The sequence below is a fragment of the Ammospiza caudacuta genome, chromosome Z (assembly GCF_027887145.1).
Source record: "Ammospiza caudacuta isolate bAmmCau1 chromosome Z, bAmmCau1.pri, whole genome shotgun sequence".
Taxonomy (NCBI): Eukaryota; Metazoa; Chordata; class Aves; order Passeriformes; family Passerellidae; genus Ammospiza; species Ammospiza caudacuta.
Window position 1 is genome coordinate 12,847,153 of NC_080632.1, and position 13,423 is coordinate 12,860,575.

The 13,423-nt window shown below is 38.2% G+C and overlaps 1 protein-coding gene across 1 annotated transcript in view; it reads left to right on the forward strand.

The window, feature by feature from the left end:
- Positions 1-12,702, forward strand: part of SNCAIP (synuclein alpha interacting protein) — a 52,037-nt gene extending 39,335 nt beyond the window's left edge. Inside the window, exons 8-11 of the mRNA XM_058823793.1 lie at positions 2,600-2,692; positions 5,114-6,182; positions 7,979-8,046; positions 12,262-12,702. Of these exons, the coding sequence (XP_058679776.1) occupies positions 2,600-2,692; positions 5,114-6,182; positions 7,979-8,046; positions 12,262-12,346 (1,315 nt within the window). The 3' untranslated portion in view covers positions 12,347-12,702. The remainder of the gene's footprint in view (positions 1-2,599; positions 2,693-5,113; positions 6,183-7,978; positions 8,047-12,261) is intronic.
- The last annotated feature ends 721 nt before the right edge of the window (positions 12,703-13,423 follow it).

The window sequence follows — 13,423 nt, forward strand, 5'->3', positions numbered from 1 at the left end:
AAAGCAAACCATGAGTCAAAAGATGACATTGAGAAGATAATTTAATATTCTCTATTGTAGGCACTTTTCTGTGTTGTATGAAAGCAATCTATTATTTCTGGAACATCTTAGGAGCAGCTGTAAAAATAACTGAATAAAAAATTTCCATAGTAGTATGGTAAAGTGTGTGCAGGTTGGTGTGATTTTTCATTGCATGGGTTCTTTTCTGGGGTAGATCATGGTATATAGACATACAGTAAGAAACCCAATATAAACTTTGAAATGTTCATCTCTTTTTCACTTAGTTAAGCCATTTTGTGTTCTGCTTTGTAGCATAGTCATTCTTGTGTTATTTGAAAAAAAACCCAAAAAACCTAAAAACTGAGAAATAAAAAGAATTGAAAAACATGCTATGAGAAATACTCTTGCAGAGCCCAGTGCCCCAGCCTATTCCTTCTGCAGTTACTGAGCTCTCTGATTCCATAAGGACCTATCTGGGGTCCCCAGATGTCTAACTTGACACTGAAGAGTCCTTACATATTACTCACTGGGAGCATTGGCTAAGCTAAGATCCCCAGAATGTGGCCATCAATTATAATAAAATAAGTATATCCTCTTACCTCTGAAGCTACAGTGATCTTGTCTCCTAAATCAGTCTGGCTTTATTACTCTGCACTATTGCTATTCCAAAAAGTTGTGATCTTGTTTCCATTGTTATCTTGGAATATATATGTGCATGTTATTTATCTTTAGGGATAGTGCTGGCCAGAAGTGTGGGTGTCTGTGACTTATGTACTAACTAGTTAGACTGTGAAAATGGAGTAAACTTAAACTCTTTTAGCACAATAATGTGTTAAAGGGGAATGAGCGTTACCTCAACAGGTAGACATGTCACAGATCTCCACTGAAACTAAAAACATAAAAAACTGTTAGCTGCATTATTTAGAGAAAGAAATTGAAGGAATGATAAAAGGAAAAGAAAACAGATGAATTGCATCACAACCTAAAAAGAATTTCACTGGCTCTTATAGGAGAGTATCTGGCGATCTGCAATATAAGCTAATGTTGACAGATGGTAGAAGTAATTTTAAAATAGTCTAAGGAAGTGTGTAGGCCAGAGGAAGAAAGATGGAAAATTAAAGGAATAAAGGATCTACAAAGGATCTACATAAAGTGTTGTAAAATACAAGGCAGTATGTCAAGATCACACCTTTATTTCTATTTCACTTTTCAAATTCACTATGATATATTAAAAGTAAAACAAATTTTTTTTCTGCCAGCCCTGTAAGTACAACCTCTAAAAAGTGATCTGGATTCTTTCTGGCCTTGACATGGCCAGTTATAAGGACTGCATTTGCAACACAGCTAAATCTTTTGCTGATGGCATGTGAGCTAGGAAAGTCTCCAGCTGATTCGTAGAGAACTGCCTTAATTCTGCAAATCCAACAAGAATAAAAGTACTAAAAACATAGACAGCAACAGAAGCAGAGCCTGGGGGAACATGATAAAAAGTAATTTTCCCATGGTTATTTGGTCAGGACCAGGGAATAAAAACCTCCCAATCTCTAATTTTCTATAAGTTTTCAAATAATTCTCTCTGTGCAGTGTTTAGATGCCTTGTAAATTACAGATCACTAAACAGATGTTACCTGTGGTGGTCAACAAAAAGGGGTATTCTGATGTAAGAATGGAATGTCTGAATAGCATGGAAGCAGGAAAAAGATGATCTTTTTGTGGAAATTAATCTGCCATTCTTGTACTTGAGGGTTTGTAGGTTGTAATGCTTAACTGAGACCACCCAAGGAAAATAGGTATGTTGCAGGACAAACAGATGTGATTACAGGTGACAAATGGAAAATGGAGTTTGTGTGGATATCACTCGCATTAACAATTTTTAGGTACTATTGCAATTTTTTAAGTGCTGTCTCTAAAGTTATCTGCAAAACAGTGTAGATCAGAACACCACACTGAAAGTGATACACTTGGGTAGGTACAGTACAGGGATAAGGCGGATGCAGAGCCCAGGCAGGACCTTTGAAAAGGTTGCACGACAAGCAGATGTGGTACAAACATCAAACAGCCAACTCCATCCTGCAGCTGTAGTTTGGACCAATCCTTTCCAGTGGGCAGAAACGTGTCTCTGAGCTCATTTGCAAATAGAAAGGGAGAGAGCAGTTTCCTGAGCTGTTGCTCAGATGATGAAGGCCATCCACCAAACGTACGAAGTGACTGCTTAATCTGTGTGCTTTCTATTCTTTGCCGTGAACAAGTAAGAAACAAATGTCCTAAGTTTACCGTATTTTTGTCTCTGTGAGTCAGTTTAAATTCAGTGGTGCTTATAATCATACACTTGTCCTTATATGGAGTATAATAATTGGATCTGACAAATAAGTTTTTCTCAGTTATTCTTTTACAGCGATCACAAAACGTCAGCAGAAATTCAGACAGAAGCACAAACTCTCTATGTTCTTATTTACAAATTTTCTATTTATTATATAAAGTACAGGTGAAGGGGACTCCTTTCTTTAATTCAAAGTGTAGTACCAGTTTTACAGTAACTTACTTATGTAAGTTAGTCAGTTTTACAATTTGAGGTAAACAGTCTTACATTTTCTTGCAGGCAGACTGTGGAACGTGTGACATTACAGAACCAGCTCCAGCAGCTTTTAGAAGCCCAGCGGTCAGAGGGCAAGTCACTGCCCACATCCCCAAGGTAAGGTGACTGGAACTGTACTGCAGCCTGGATTTGCACATTTTCATAATATACCAGTTATCAGGAGAAGCTGTGATCTGGCTAAATAGTAGATGTGTTCTGTAAAGAAAATGTAGGGCTACCTCATGGACTTGCAGCTGAGCTAGAGTTTGACAGTAAGTAATGCTGAATATTGGAATATTGGAAATTTCTGAGTATGAACTAAATAGTCCTTGCTTTTCAATAGAGAGAAAGCCAATTTTACAGTGGAATGTAATATGTTTTGAATTAGATGAACAGCAGAAGATCTTGGAAACTCTAGGAAAGATGTAAAGGTTGATGTTTTGTTCATACATTACTTTTAGCAGTAAGTTATAAAAAGTTACCAAAAAACCGTACTTTCTTATTAATATGGTTCCTTATACTCATTAAATATTTGACCTGCTCTAGATTGTATAAAAAGTCAAATCTCTGGAAGCTATTGTTTACATATGCTTTCAGAAGTCACAGAAAGAAACACAAGTTTCAGACATTGAAGAGGGAGACCGAGGACCGGGTCTCTCTGACAGTGAGAGATCTGCATGGAAGCAGATGAAGCAAGCATGACCTCACTCTCACAGCAGTCTGAAGATGATTTTGAAAGAAATAAAGTAACTCACATGCAAATAGAGCTTGGTTTATCCTTATTTTTTAATCTGTTTTCCTCTCTGGAAGCCATATACAGTGCTTTCCCTATGTCAGCGTTGTTAGGGGGCTGTATGTATGTGAAAATGTAAAGCTGGCATAAAAGCTTCTGCAGCCATTGACAATCAGAGCTGTGGTCATCAAGTATGAACTTGTAGAGTCAGTGACTGCTTTTTTTCAATTCTCACAGAATCCTGACCATTTTCCTGTACAAGTGCTCCATGGCCCTGAATTTCATGTGTCGCTATTTCAGACAAAGTGCAAACAATTGCAGTTGTAGATAACAAAGACTTTAGGATTGGAGATGCATTTGTGTAAAGGAATTTCAGCTAGGAAAGGGCTGTAAGCTCCGAACTCCTGCTGAAGTAGAAAACTACACTGGAAAAAGGGGGGGTTGCCTTTTTTTAGGAATCTTTGTCTTCCCTGTGTGCCAGCTCAACAGGGACAATGGGACCCAAAGCTGTTTTCCTGCTCATTTGGTTTCTGTGATTTTTGCTGCCTGATCTTTCCAAGTGGTCTCTCATCTGAGTTCTGGTGTGCACCAAGACTGTTTTACTTTCAGTACCAGATAAGATCAGGTGAAAGCAAATCCTTCATCATTCATTATTCCTGTAAAACTTCATTTTGGTTAAGTCACCGAGTCTGAAAATTACACTCTATTTATTTTATTTCATACTTGGTTACTACTTTTCCTTCTAGTTGGAACTCACTTATAGATATTTTCATCATCCAAGGAGGCAGTAGCAGATCTAAGAGAACATATCCCTTTTATTAGGAATGTGCACTGTAGATAAATTCATGTTCTTCAGAGTGCTTAGGTTTGCCTCAAGAAAAAAAAAAAGGCATAAAATTAATTGAAAATTTGGTGTTTAGTATAGGCATGTGAATTTTTTACGCTGTGAGAACTACGGACTCATCAGAGCAGGAGGTGCTTACCAACCTCACAAAAACCTAAATTTTGTCACCTTGTCCTTGCTTAGAGGAAAAGTGGTTTAAAGTAAGAATGTGAAGTGTTATGAGCTCTAGCATATGTCATGGGAAAAGAAAAGGTCTCTTTAATTTACATTCTTCACAAATCAGGCATTGTTGAAATTGCTATTTCTTTCTGTAAAAGAGTTGGAGTTCTAAATTTAATTTATTATTCTATTAGTATGAAATACATTCGTGTCACCTTTCTCTGGCTTTTCAATATTTCATATCTGAAAAGGTTTTCAGTGCAAATTGCTCTGATTTTTTATGAGGTCTTGTATGGTTGTTATTATTAATACCAGATGCAGCTTAGATTTATGAACTCAATGCTATGCAGAGAGGTGGTACTTGAACAGGACCTAAAATAAGCTAGTTTTGTATTATGATGTGACTTGAATAGTAGACATTTGGCCTTGTGGAGATTTTTTTGCATGTCGACTCTCACAAATAGGAGTCATTTCTCTAGAGTTTTCCTCATAAAGTCATATTTGATGCTTGAATAGCCATTCTAAGTTTTGATTTTAAGGAGGATTGGTTTTTGGTTTGTTTTTTTTTTTTTTTTTGTGAGAGAAAATGAAGGCACTCAAACTCTACATAGGAGTAAAAACAGTATTACATCCTTCTCTATGGAATCTTTGCTGTGGCATCATAGTAATGAATTCCACATGAGTAGCAATGAAAAGGATAAGTAACAATAAACTGAGACAGACACATATATTGGAAATGCCACTTTCACATTTTAGATATGCCTTAATTTTGCTGTGACATTTTCTCTTTTTTCTCTTTAAGCTTGCCATCATCTCCTGCTTCTGGCAAACCCCAGTGGAAACCATCTGAAGCAGATGAATTGTCTCCCCCAAAAAGTAAATTGAACACCCAAGATGGGATTCAGATTCTTGGCAGCTTGGGAACGAGCACATCTACTCGTGCTCGAGCTAAGATAAAAGATGAGGACTCCGATAAAATCTTGCGCCAGTTGCTGGGGAAGGAAATCTCTGAAAATGTCTGTATGCAGGAAAAGCTGACTTTGGAATTTCAGGATGCTCATGCATCCTCCAAGAACGTGAAGAAGATTCTGCCAGAGAAAAGGGAGTTGAAGTTAGCCCGACTGAGGCAGCTGATGCAGCGGTCTCTCAGCGAGTCTGATACAGATTCAGCTAATTCTGAGGACCACAAGAACACCCCAGTGAAAAGAACTGACAAACCAAGGCCTCAGCCTATAGTGGAGAGTGTTGAGAGCGCGGAGAGTTTGAACATGATGCTGAAGAAGCACACTTCCACAGCAGGACGGCGCTTCCCTTTTGGCATCAGGGTCTCTAAGTCTGTGGACGGCCACAGTCCTTCCCCCACTTCGGAGAGCAGCGATGCGGATAATGAAGCCCCGTATCAGTCTGGTACCATCCCTCAGAACCAGTTCTGTGCAGACAGCTCTCCATCCAGCACTGACAGTGCTACTGCCCAGAAGGTTGCCACCAGCCCAAAGAGTGCTCTCAAGTCTCCATCCTCAAAGCGCAGGACCTCTCAAAATTTGAAACTTCGAGTAACTTTTGAGGAGCCTGTGGTGCAGGTGGAGCTAGCAGAATCAGAACTGAATGAGGAAAAGGATAAAGACCGGAGCAAAGGAGTCGTGCGGGCTCCAGCCAGCTCTGGGGAGCATGCAGGGGACCAGCTGAAAAGGCCTTTTGGAGCCTTTCGCTCCATAATGGAGACACTGAGTGGCAACCAAAATAACAACAACAACTGTCAAACAGCAAACCTCATCAAAACCTCCTCAACGCTGCCTTTTACCTCACTAGGAAGGAAGACAACAGAAAGCAAGGGAAATCCAGCAGTTGTCTCAAAAGGAAGAAACAAGCCAGTGAGTACACTGAAAGAAGGAGGGGCCTTTTTTTTTCCTTGTCTCATTAAGTAATGCATAAGTGTGACAGCTTCTTCCTTCTGGCTTTCTATTGCAAAACAATACAATAACACAAACTTTATTGTATTTGGCCTACAGAAAGCCCATCCACTTCCGTTTTGGAAGAATTTTCCAAGGAGTGGCAAATATTGCTTATGTATAGAGTCTGTGCTCTTAGGGCACATGATTCCCATAATCTGTGTTGAAAGCTTTCCACAGAGATGTGATTCACGTGGAAATTATGTTTGGTGCTGCAGTGAGTGACAAAACATACAATGAGAATGCCTGTCTTGAAACCATGCATTTTCTTAGGAGTAAATAACTGAAGGACTAGTCCTGTCCAGTAAAGACTGCTGAGGCCAACCAAATAAGAAAAATAACAGGAAATATTGCAGAAATGGTCCTTCATGCTTCTGTGGGAGCTACAGCCAACCCTAAGTAGTGAAGCTGTTGGCAGCAAGTCTTCCTTGGCCACCTTCTGCTCATAGCACAGAGTCTTCTTGTGTCAGAGCTTATGGTTGGCCTGTCAGAAAACATGCTGTGTTCAGATCTTTCCCTCTCTACAGTGAACAAAGTGCCTTTTCTGGGAACCTAAGGGAAAGAGGGATGTGTGCACTTTAAAGACTGGTCCTCTTGTTTAAAAGATAGGAGAAAATACTTGGAGCAAATGCATCTTTCAAGGTTTTAGGTCATAGGTTGAACTCGATGATCTCAAAGGTCTTTTCCAACCTAGTTACTTCTGTGGTTCTGTGATTTTGTACTGAATAGAAGAGACAGATGTAGGAAATACTGTGGATGCGGTATGTTTGTGGAGTGAAGTGCAAGCATCTGGAGATACAATAGAGATGAGTGAGAGGGAATTGTAGATGACAATCTGCTGTGGAAGACAGGCAGGGAGGGAAGCAGTAGATGGAAAGACATGAGGCGAAACAATAATTTCACAATAAAAAAAAAACATGAAGCAGGCTAATAGGAGGAGAGGCAGCAGTAGTGAATTATATACTGTAACAAGTATGACAAGTTAATGGGAGAAAAAGACAGGAAAATCTTAGGCAAAGAGGAGGCAAAAGAAAGAATGGAAAGAGAGAACTGGAAAATAGTGAATAGTCCATATTAGTGGGTGCTATTAGACCATTAATAGCTATTGCTATTGCAAACTGAAATGAAATTAAATGAAAAAATGAAAAATTCAAAGGAGAACTAAAGGGCGAAATAAAAGTGGGACTGCATTTCTTAGTCTACTTAGAATGACAATATGAACTACTGATTTGAGTCTTTAAAGACATGCACCATCTCGTTGAACAGCCAGTTTAACAAAGTAGTTTTACAACACAATGCCTTTTTTTTTAATGGGAGATTCAGATTTCATAGTGACAGGAGAAAAGACTATCTGTTTTCAAAGATGTTCTGATAGGTTGCAGGTCCATGAGCATTTTTTGTAGTTCCCTAAGAAATTTGAAGGATTGTATGAGGTAATTGTAACAGTATTGATGCTTGCAGTATAAAATGCTTGTTCTGTGAAGAGACCATGTTTGCATTTTACTGCTGCCAGCATCAGAACCGTGGAAAGAATAAATTTTCATACCAACCCAAAGAACCACAGCACATATCTCAAAGAGGTAACAAATTCAGGTGCAAAAAGAAATCTGTTTAAATGTTATGTGGCTATCTGACTGCATGTTTTAGTTGATTTCCATGTTATGCATGTGGGAAGCTCTGTGCATGCTCTTAATTGTTATGATGTTGTACTTCTTTAGGATCCTTACTTCAGCTACACCAGTCTTTCTTCTAGCACGTTGAATGAAGAGCTGTGTAACTATGCTTGGTATGTGCTTTTGCCTGGTAATGTTTAGCATCTCTGTTGCCTTCTTTTCTCAAATTGTATGTGTTTTTTAACATTGTAACTGAAGCACTCAAACTGATTGATTCACAAGAGGGGAAGTAGATGAACATCTAAATTCCTAGAAAAGCAAAAATTTATGATGGATTTCTGCTGATGTCACCGTTGAACTGGCTGCAGGATTTCAGTTCCAAGCAAGTACAGAAAGTATTCATGCTCATAAATCCACTAGGGTATATAGCAGGCTTTGGCTGAGCGTTCTGCCTCTGTTGAATAAAAGTCAAGTACCAGATGAGAATGGAAATTAAATTTCCTCTCATGAGAAGAGCAAAAAGACCGCAGTTCATCTCTAAAGAGAGTACAAAGAACATGAAGCAGAATGCTTTACTGTAAGAATAAGTGCTCTTCTGTTTTCACACATTTTCCTTACTTTCCCTTAAACCTTGAAGTTAAATCGTTTTTTAACTCTTTTTAATATCAGATTAACTCTGACTGTATTCAAACTCCTTAATTTAGTCCTGTTCCCTCCAGATTATTCAGGCAGATGGAAACCAGTCCCTCAATTACATAAAGATATGTTGGAAAAAACAACAGTTGATAAAATGTTTATTTTATAAGCAAATGCTCTCTAAAAATGACCTGCTATTTGCATTTAACTCTTAACACTCACAAATTCCTTTTTTCTTTTTCTGTTAAACTGAGATGTAAAGTTAGGTTGAAATTAGTTATTCTGCTGTTCAAGACCCTAAGTTTCCTAACTTTCAAGTTAGTGTTTTCTAAATATCTAATATATGAAGGAAGGGGGGTACATTCACTAGTTTTCTATTGCCAGGACCTTCCCATACTTAAAAACTCCGTTTCTGTAATGGAAATGTGAGTCTTGTTCAGAAGCCATTGGCACAGCATATGTGAAACCAGAAACTGTAAGATTTCCAAGAGGTTTCATTCTCTTCTGAAAACAAAGAGGGAAACTTTTGTGCAGAAAACTGGATAGCAGCCGTCTGAGGGAGCATCAATGTGAAGCTTCCAGTCAAAACATCCAGCTGCCTGTAGAGGAATACAAAATGATTAATCTCATTCTTATGTTAGAGCCATCTCCTAGGTGTAGGCAGTTGTTGTAATTTGTCACTTGCCTTGCGTGCTGCTCTTGTGAGAGTGGCAGTGTGGCGTTTTCCCAGAAATGAGGGACAGGAATGTCTGGCTGCCGCTGCAGGGCTGTGGAGTCCCTTGCTGGGAGGGTGATGGCTGGGCACGAGCTCCTGGCCATCCCTCCAGGCACTGCTGGTGCAGGCACCATGTCCTAAAGCCCCCATTACCACAGACACTTGGAGAACCAGAGAGTGGGAAGCAAGGAGCAGAGTGCACGACTGGCACAGCTGGAGGAGGTGTTACAGTGCCCTCAAATCAGGAGGTGGCAAACTGTGTGCCCAAGTCTGTGCATGAGTTTGCGAAACATCACAAAAAAAATGGGAGTTGTATTTTGCTTTTCAGAAATCAGGACACAGACTGAAGGTTCTCAGAACTTCTAAGTTAGCCTTTGTCATGACCTATGGCATATGTTGTGATTTTTGAATAGCAAAATGGGTGCTTTTTGTCAGCTACATGATGCCCAGTAGTTGTGACATTTAAATCTTACAAGAACATCACCATTGTATGCATTACAACCTCTTGGACACTTTGAATTTTCCCTGGATAGTCTGGGGACACTACATAATTAGCATTTCAGAACTATTTTGAAAAAATAAAGAACTTTTTTGGAAAACAGGACAGTCTTTGGTGGTTAAAAACTTTACAGATTTTTACATTGGGAAGTTGTATTTCTAAGCACTGTCCCAAGCCCATTGTCACACTACACCCTTATAATAGGGGATTTCATTAGCATTTTCTGAAATCTGACGTCATTATACAAAATCTGCTTTCAGTGAGATTGCGTTCCTGCCAGCTAGTTTCCCACAGTTTTTCTTCAGCTTCTGTTCTTTTAATTTGTTTTTTTATTTTTGTTTTCATTCAAAATACCCCAAAGTACATTAAGGGTTTGTAGTTTACTTTTCAAGTTGGTCACAGCTTAATAGTAGAAGACTCTGCTAAATTTTTTAGTGGCCTATTTAAATTTGATACACTCTATTTTTCTTAAAGCCTTGAAGGAAATTTTGGATGTGCAAGATGGTTTGGGGTATTTTTTCCTCTTTTGTAAGGATTACTTTTGCATATTACAACTCCAAGCAAATGTTTGTAGTCTTTTTCCATCTTACCTGTATGCAAATGAACAGTTCCTTCCCACACTTTGAGTCATCTGAGATCTGCATTACATTAAAATAAACAGTAACTCACCATATCAATATAAAATCCTGTACATAGGTCCAGCTATGAACAGCAAAAATTGCTTCCTACTTGGGGGCACTCGGCAGAATCCATCATCATGTCTGTCTGATAGTAAAATGGGCAATAGCAAGCGGGTCTAACCTAATACATATCCCACTGCTAGGCCTAATATTTGTAAATTACAATTTCAAATATATTCTTCAGAAAAAGAATGCTTATTTCTGTGTCCAACAAAATAGTAACCATTACCTAATTACTAACCAGTAGCTAGTAACTATACTAGTAGAGTGTAACATGAATATGAAAGTAACTTTGTTGCAGAAGATTTACATTTGTTCTCTGGTGGACTGTTGTGATCACGTGTCACTGCTTGTTGCATGAGAGGATGTATTAGTGGCCATATGGGCACTAGAATCTGTTAGAAATTTAATTAGACATTTGGTTACTAGCTAGCAATATTAGTGATACATTTTTTCCAGTTGTAAAAAGCATATCTGTTCAGTATTGTTGCCTAGAGACATCTGCATTAGCCAAAATTTTTCTTTGAGGTCACACTGCAACTGTGGAGTTGCCAAAGGGCTCTTTGGTGGGCCTAGTGAGCCTCTACATGGGGAACTCACCCACAGGGCTTTCAACCCTGCAAGCCTGGCCCAGGGCAGCAGGTTAGTCTTAGCCTTATAAAGCATCCTTCAGTAAAGATACACAGGTAATGCTATGATAACAGAAATGCACCTGAAATGCCAACATTGTAGGTACAGCAAAGAGTTAAGCTCCTCTTTTATCTCCTCAGACTCAGTTCTGCAAAGTCTGTCTGGTCTGGCTCAATTCTGTGCATTTTGATCTTGCCTTGGGTATGTGACAGCTGTAATTTAGATGAATAAAGAGGGGTTTAAAATAGAATGATCCCTCATGCATTTCTTATTAGGACCCAAAACCATGAGGTCAGCTTCTTAAACCCCGAAGTAACCGCCAGGTTAACTAACCATGCTAAGTGTAAGTTTATTGGCAATATTTGATTCTTTGTGATGGTTGTAGATTGAAATAAAGTTGTTCTAGCTTACAAGAGTCAGGCTTATGAGTTAAAGGGCAAACTCCTTCATGCAAACTCTTGGTCTCACTCTAGTGTCTGTCCTTTGCAGCAGCAAACCAGCTAGTCATGGTTGTATTGTAGGAGTTCTGCTCTTCAGTACTAATAACTAAAAGTGAGGCTCTTAGCAGGTTTGAAAATTGCTGCGGATTAGATGCTTAGTGAACAATCAGTTAGAAGTGTTAATTGAAGAGAAGGTGAACATACTGGGAATTCAGAGCAGGAGCATATGAAAGGAAGTGAAGAAAATGAGTGCTACAGATATGTTGTGCTTAATTTTTCTACTCTAATTGGCAAGCTTCATTCAAATCTCCTATACAACAGATAGAGAGGTTCATTTCTCTCTGATGATACTAACTGTGATAAGATAATTCTGTTATAGGCAGAGTCAGAAACCAATAGGATATGTCTAATGTTGATTGTAGTGGATCCCTCCATGACTGTGATACTTTCCTCTAAAGTACAAGGAAATTTTTTTTATATTCTTTGCATTATTACCAGAACATGACAACAGCACACCAATTAGTGCTGTGACTTAAAAAGCTTCTCATCATCCCATTGGTTTTCAGGTTTGATTTCAGAATGAAGTTATAACTCAGAAAAAATCCACAATATTAAGAAGTATTTTGTTTAGACAAATATGTGTCTAGAAAATGAGCCCAGAGAGAAAGATTAATTCAGATTTTAATACATACAAGTGGAACAAAACAGGGTAAATAAACAAACACATTGCCAACCCCTTTATATTTTTAATGTTACCACTGAGTAATTTTCTCTGGTTTTTTCTCCAGGCATGATGACATCAACTGGAAAATCCAGAAATCTGACAGTCAAAAGAGTATTGAAGAGCCGGAGCTGCAGGAATTCTTCCTCTAAAACATGTCATGATGTCTCACTTTGTTTGAAATACCTGAAATATAGCCTTTTGAAACACTTATGAGAGACATAGCCCTCACCAGCAAAACAGCAGCTGTTAGGATGCCTTAATTTGTATCAGTTATACCATATACAAATCTTTTTTATGATATATGTGTATATGTAACTTGTTTGTAAGCTGTGCTATGTAAAGGCATGGGTGAGCAGAAGTAACAATTTGAAAATTGTTATGACACTTGCAACCTCCAAAATGTTTGTTAGGCCATGGAACACATTTTGTACTTTGTGTCTTGCATGGATATATTGTCATATATCTTTATTTCCCTTTGTCAACAGCATATACTGGCAAAGTTTCATCCAGGACTCTGCCTGAGCAGCTCCTCAGTGAGATCAAGGCAAAAGCATTGATTGTTTTTTTAGTATGTTTTGTCTGTTGTTATTTCTATTTTTTGTAAAAAGGAAATAAAGATGGTGTTAATAGGATACTCTGAGTGCAGATATTCCTGTAATTCATTTCCTCTTTTGAGCTGTAAGGTTTTTTTGTTCTTTTTGATGTTCATCTGATAATTAGACAACATCCAGTTTCTGGATTTCAGTCCATTAGTTGTGTCAAAAGTTGCTTTAATATTTAGTAGTCCTTTATCAGCTTTAAAACATGTAAAAATAAAAAAAAAAAAAAAAAAAAACGGTGTAAATGCAGTTTTAAGTTACCAATTACTGCTACTTGCCAAGCACTGGCAGTGTGCTCAGCTTTGCTGAGCTGTTACTGCATAATCTGCTGAAACTCTAATCCACATTCTCTTAAAACTGTCATGATCCCTTTATTGAATGTTCTTTTAACTTTTCAGAGAAAATTAATTAATTCACTTTGTTTCTGGTAAACTATGAGTACATTCTTCAAATGCATCCTACAGCACAACATCCAAAAGCAGACTACTAGGCAATCTTTACTGGTCACATTTATTTATATCAAATATGTGTGCATATATTTGCTTTATTTTGTTTTCATATGTTGATTTATTTCCATTTGAAGACTGCTACAGTTTTCTGAGAAAGATTCAAAGTAATGAGGATTTG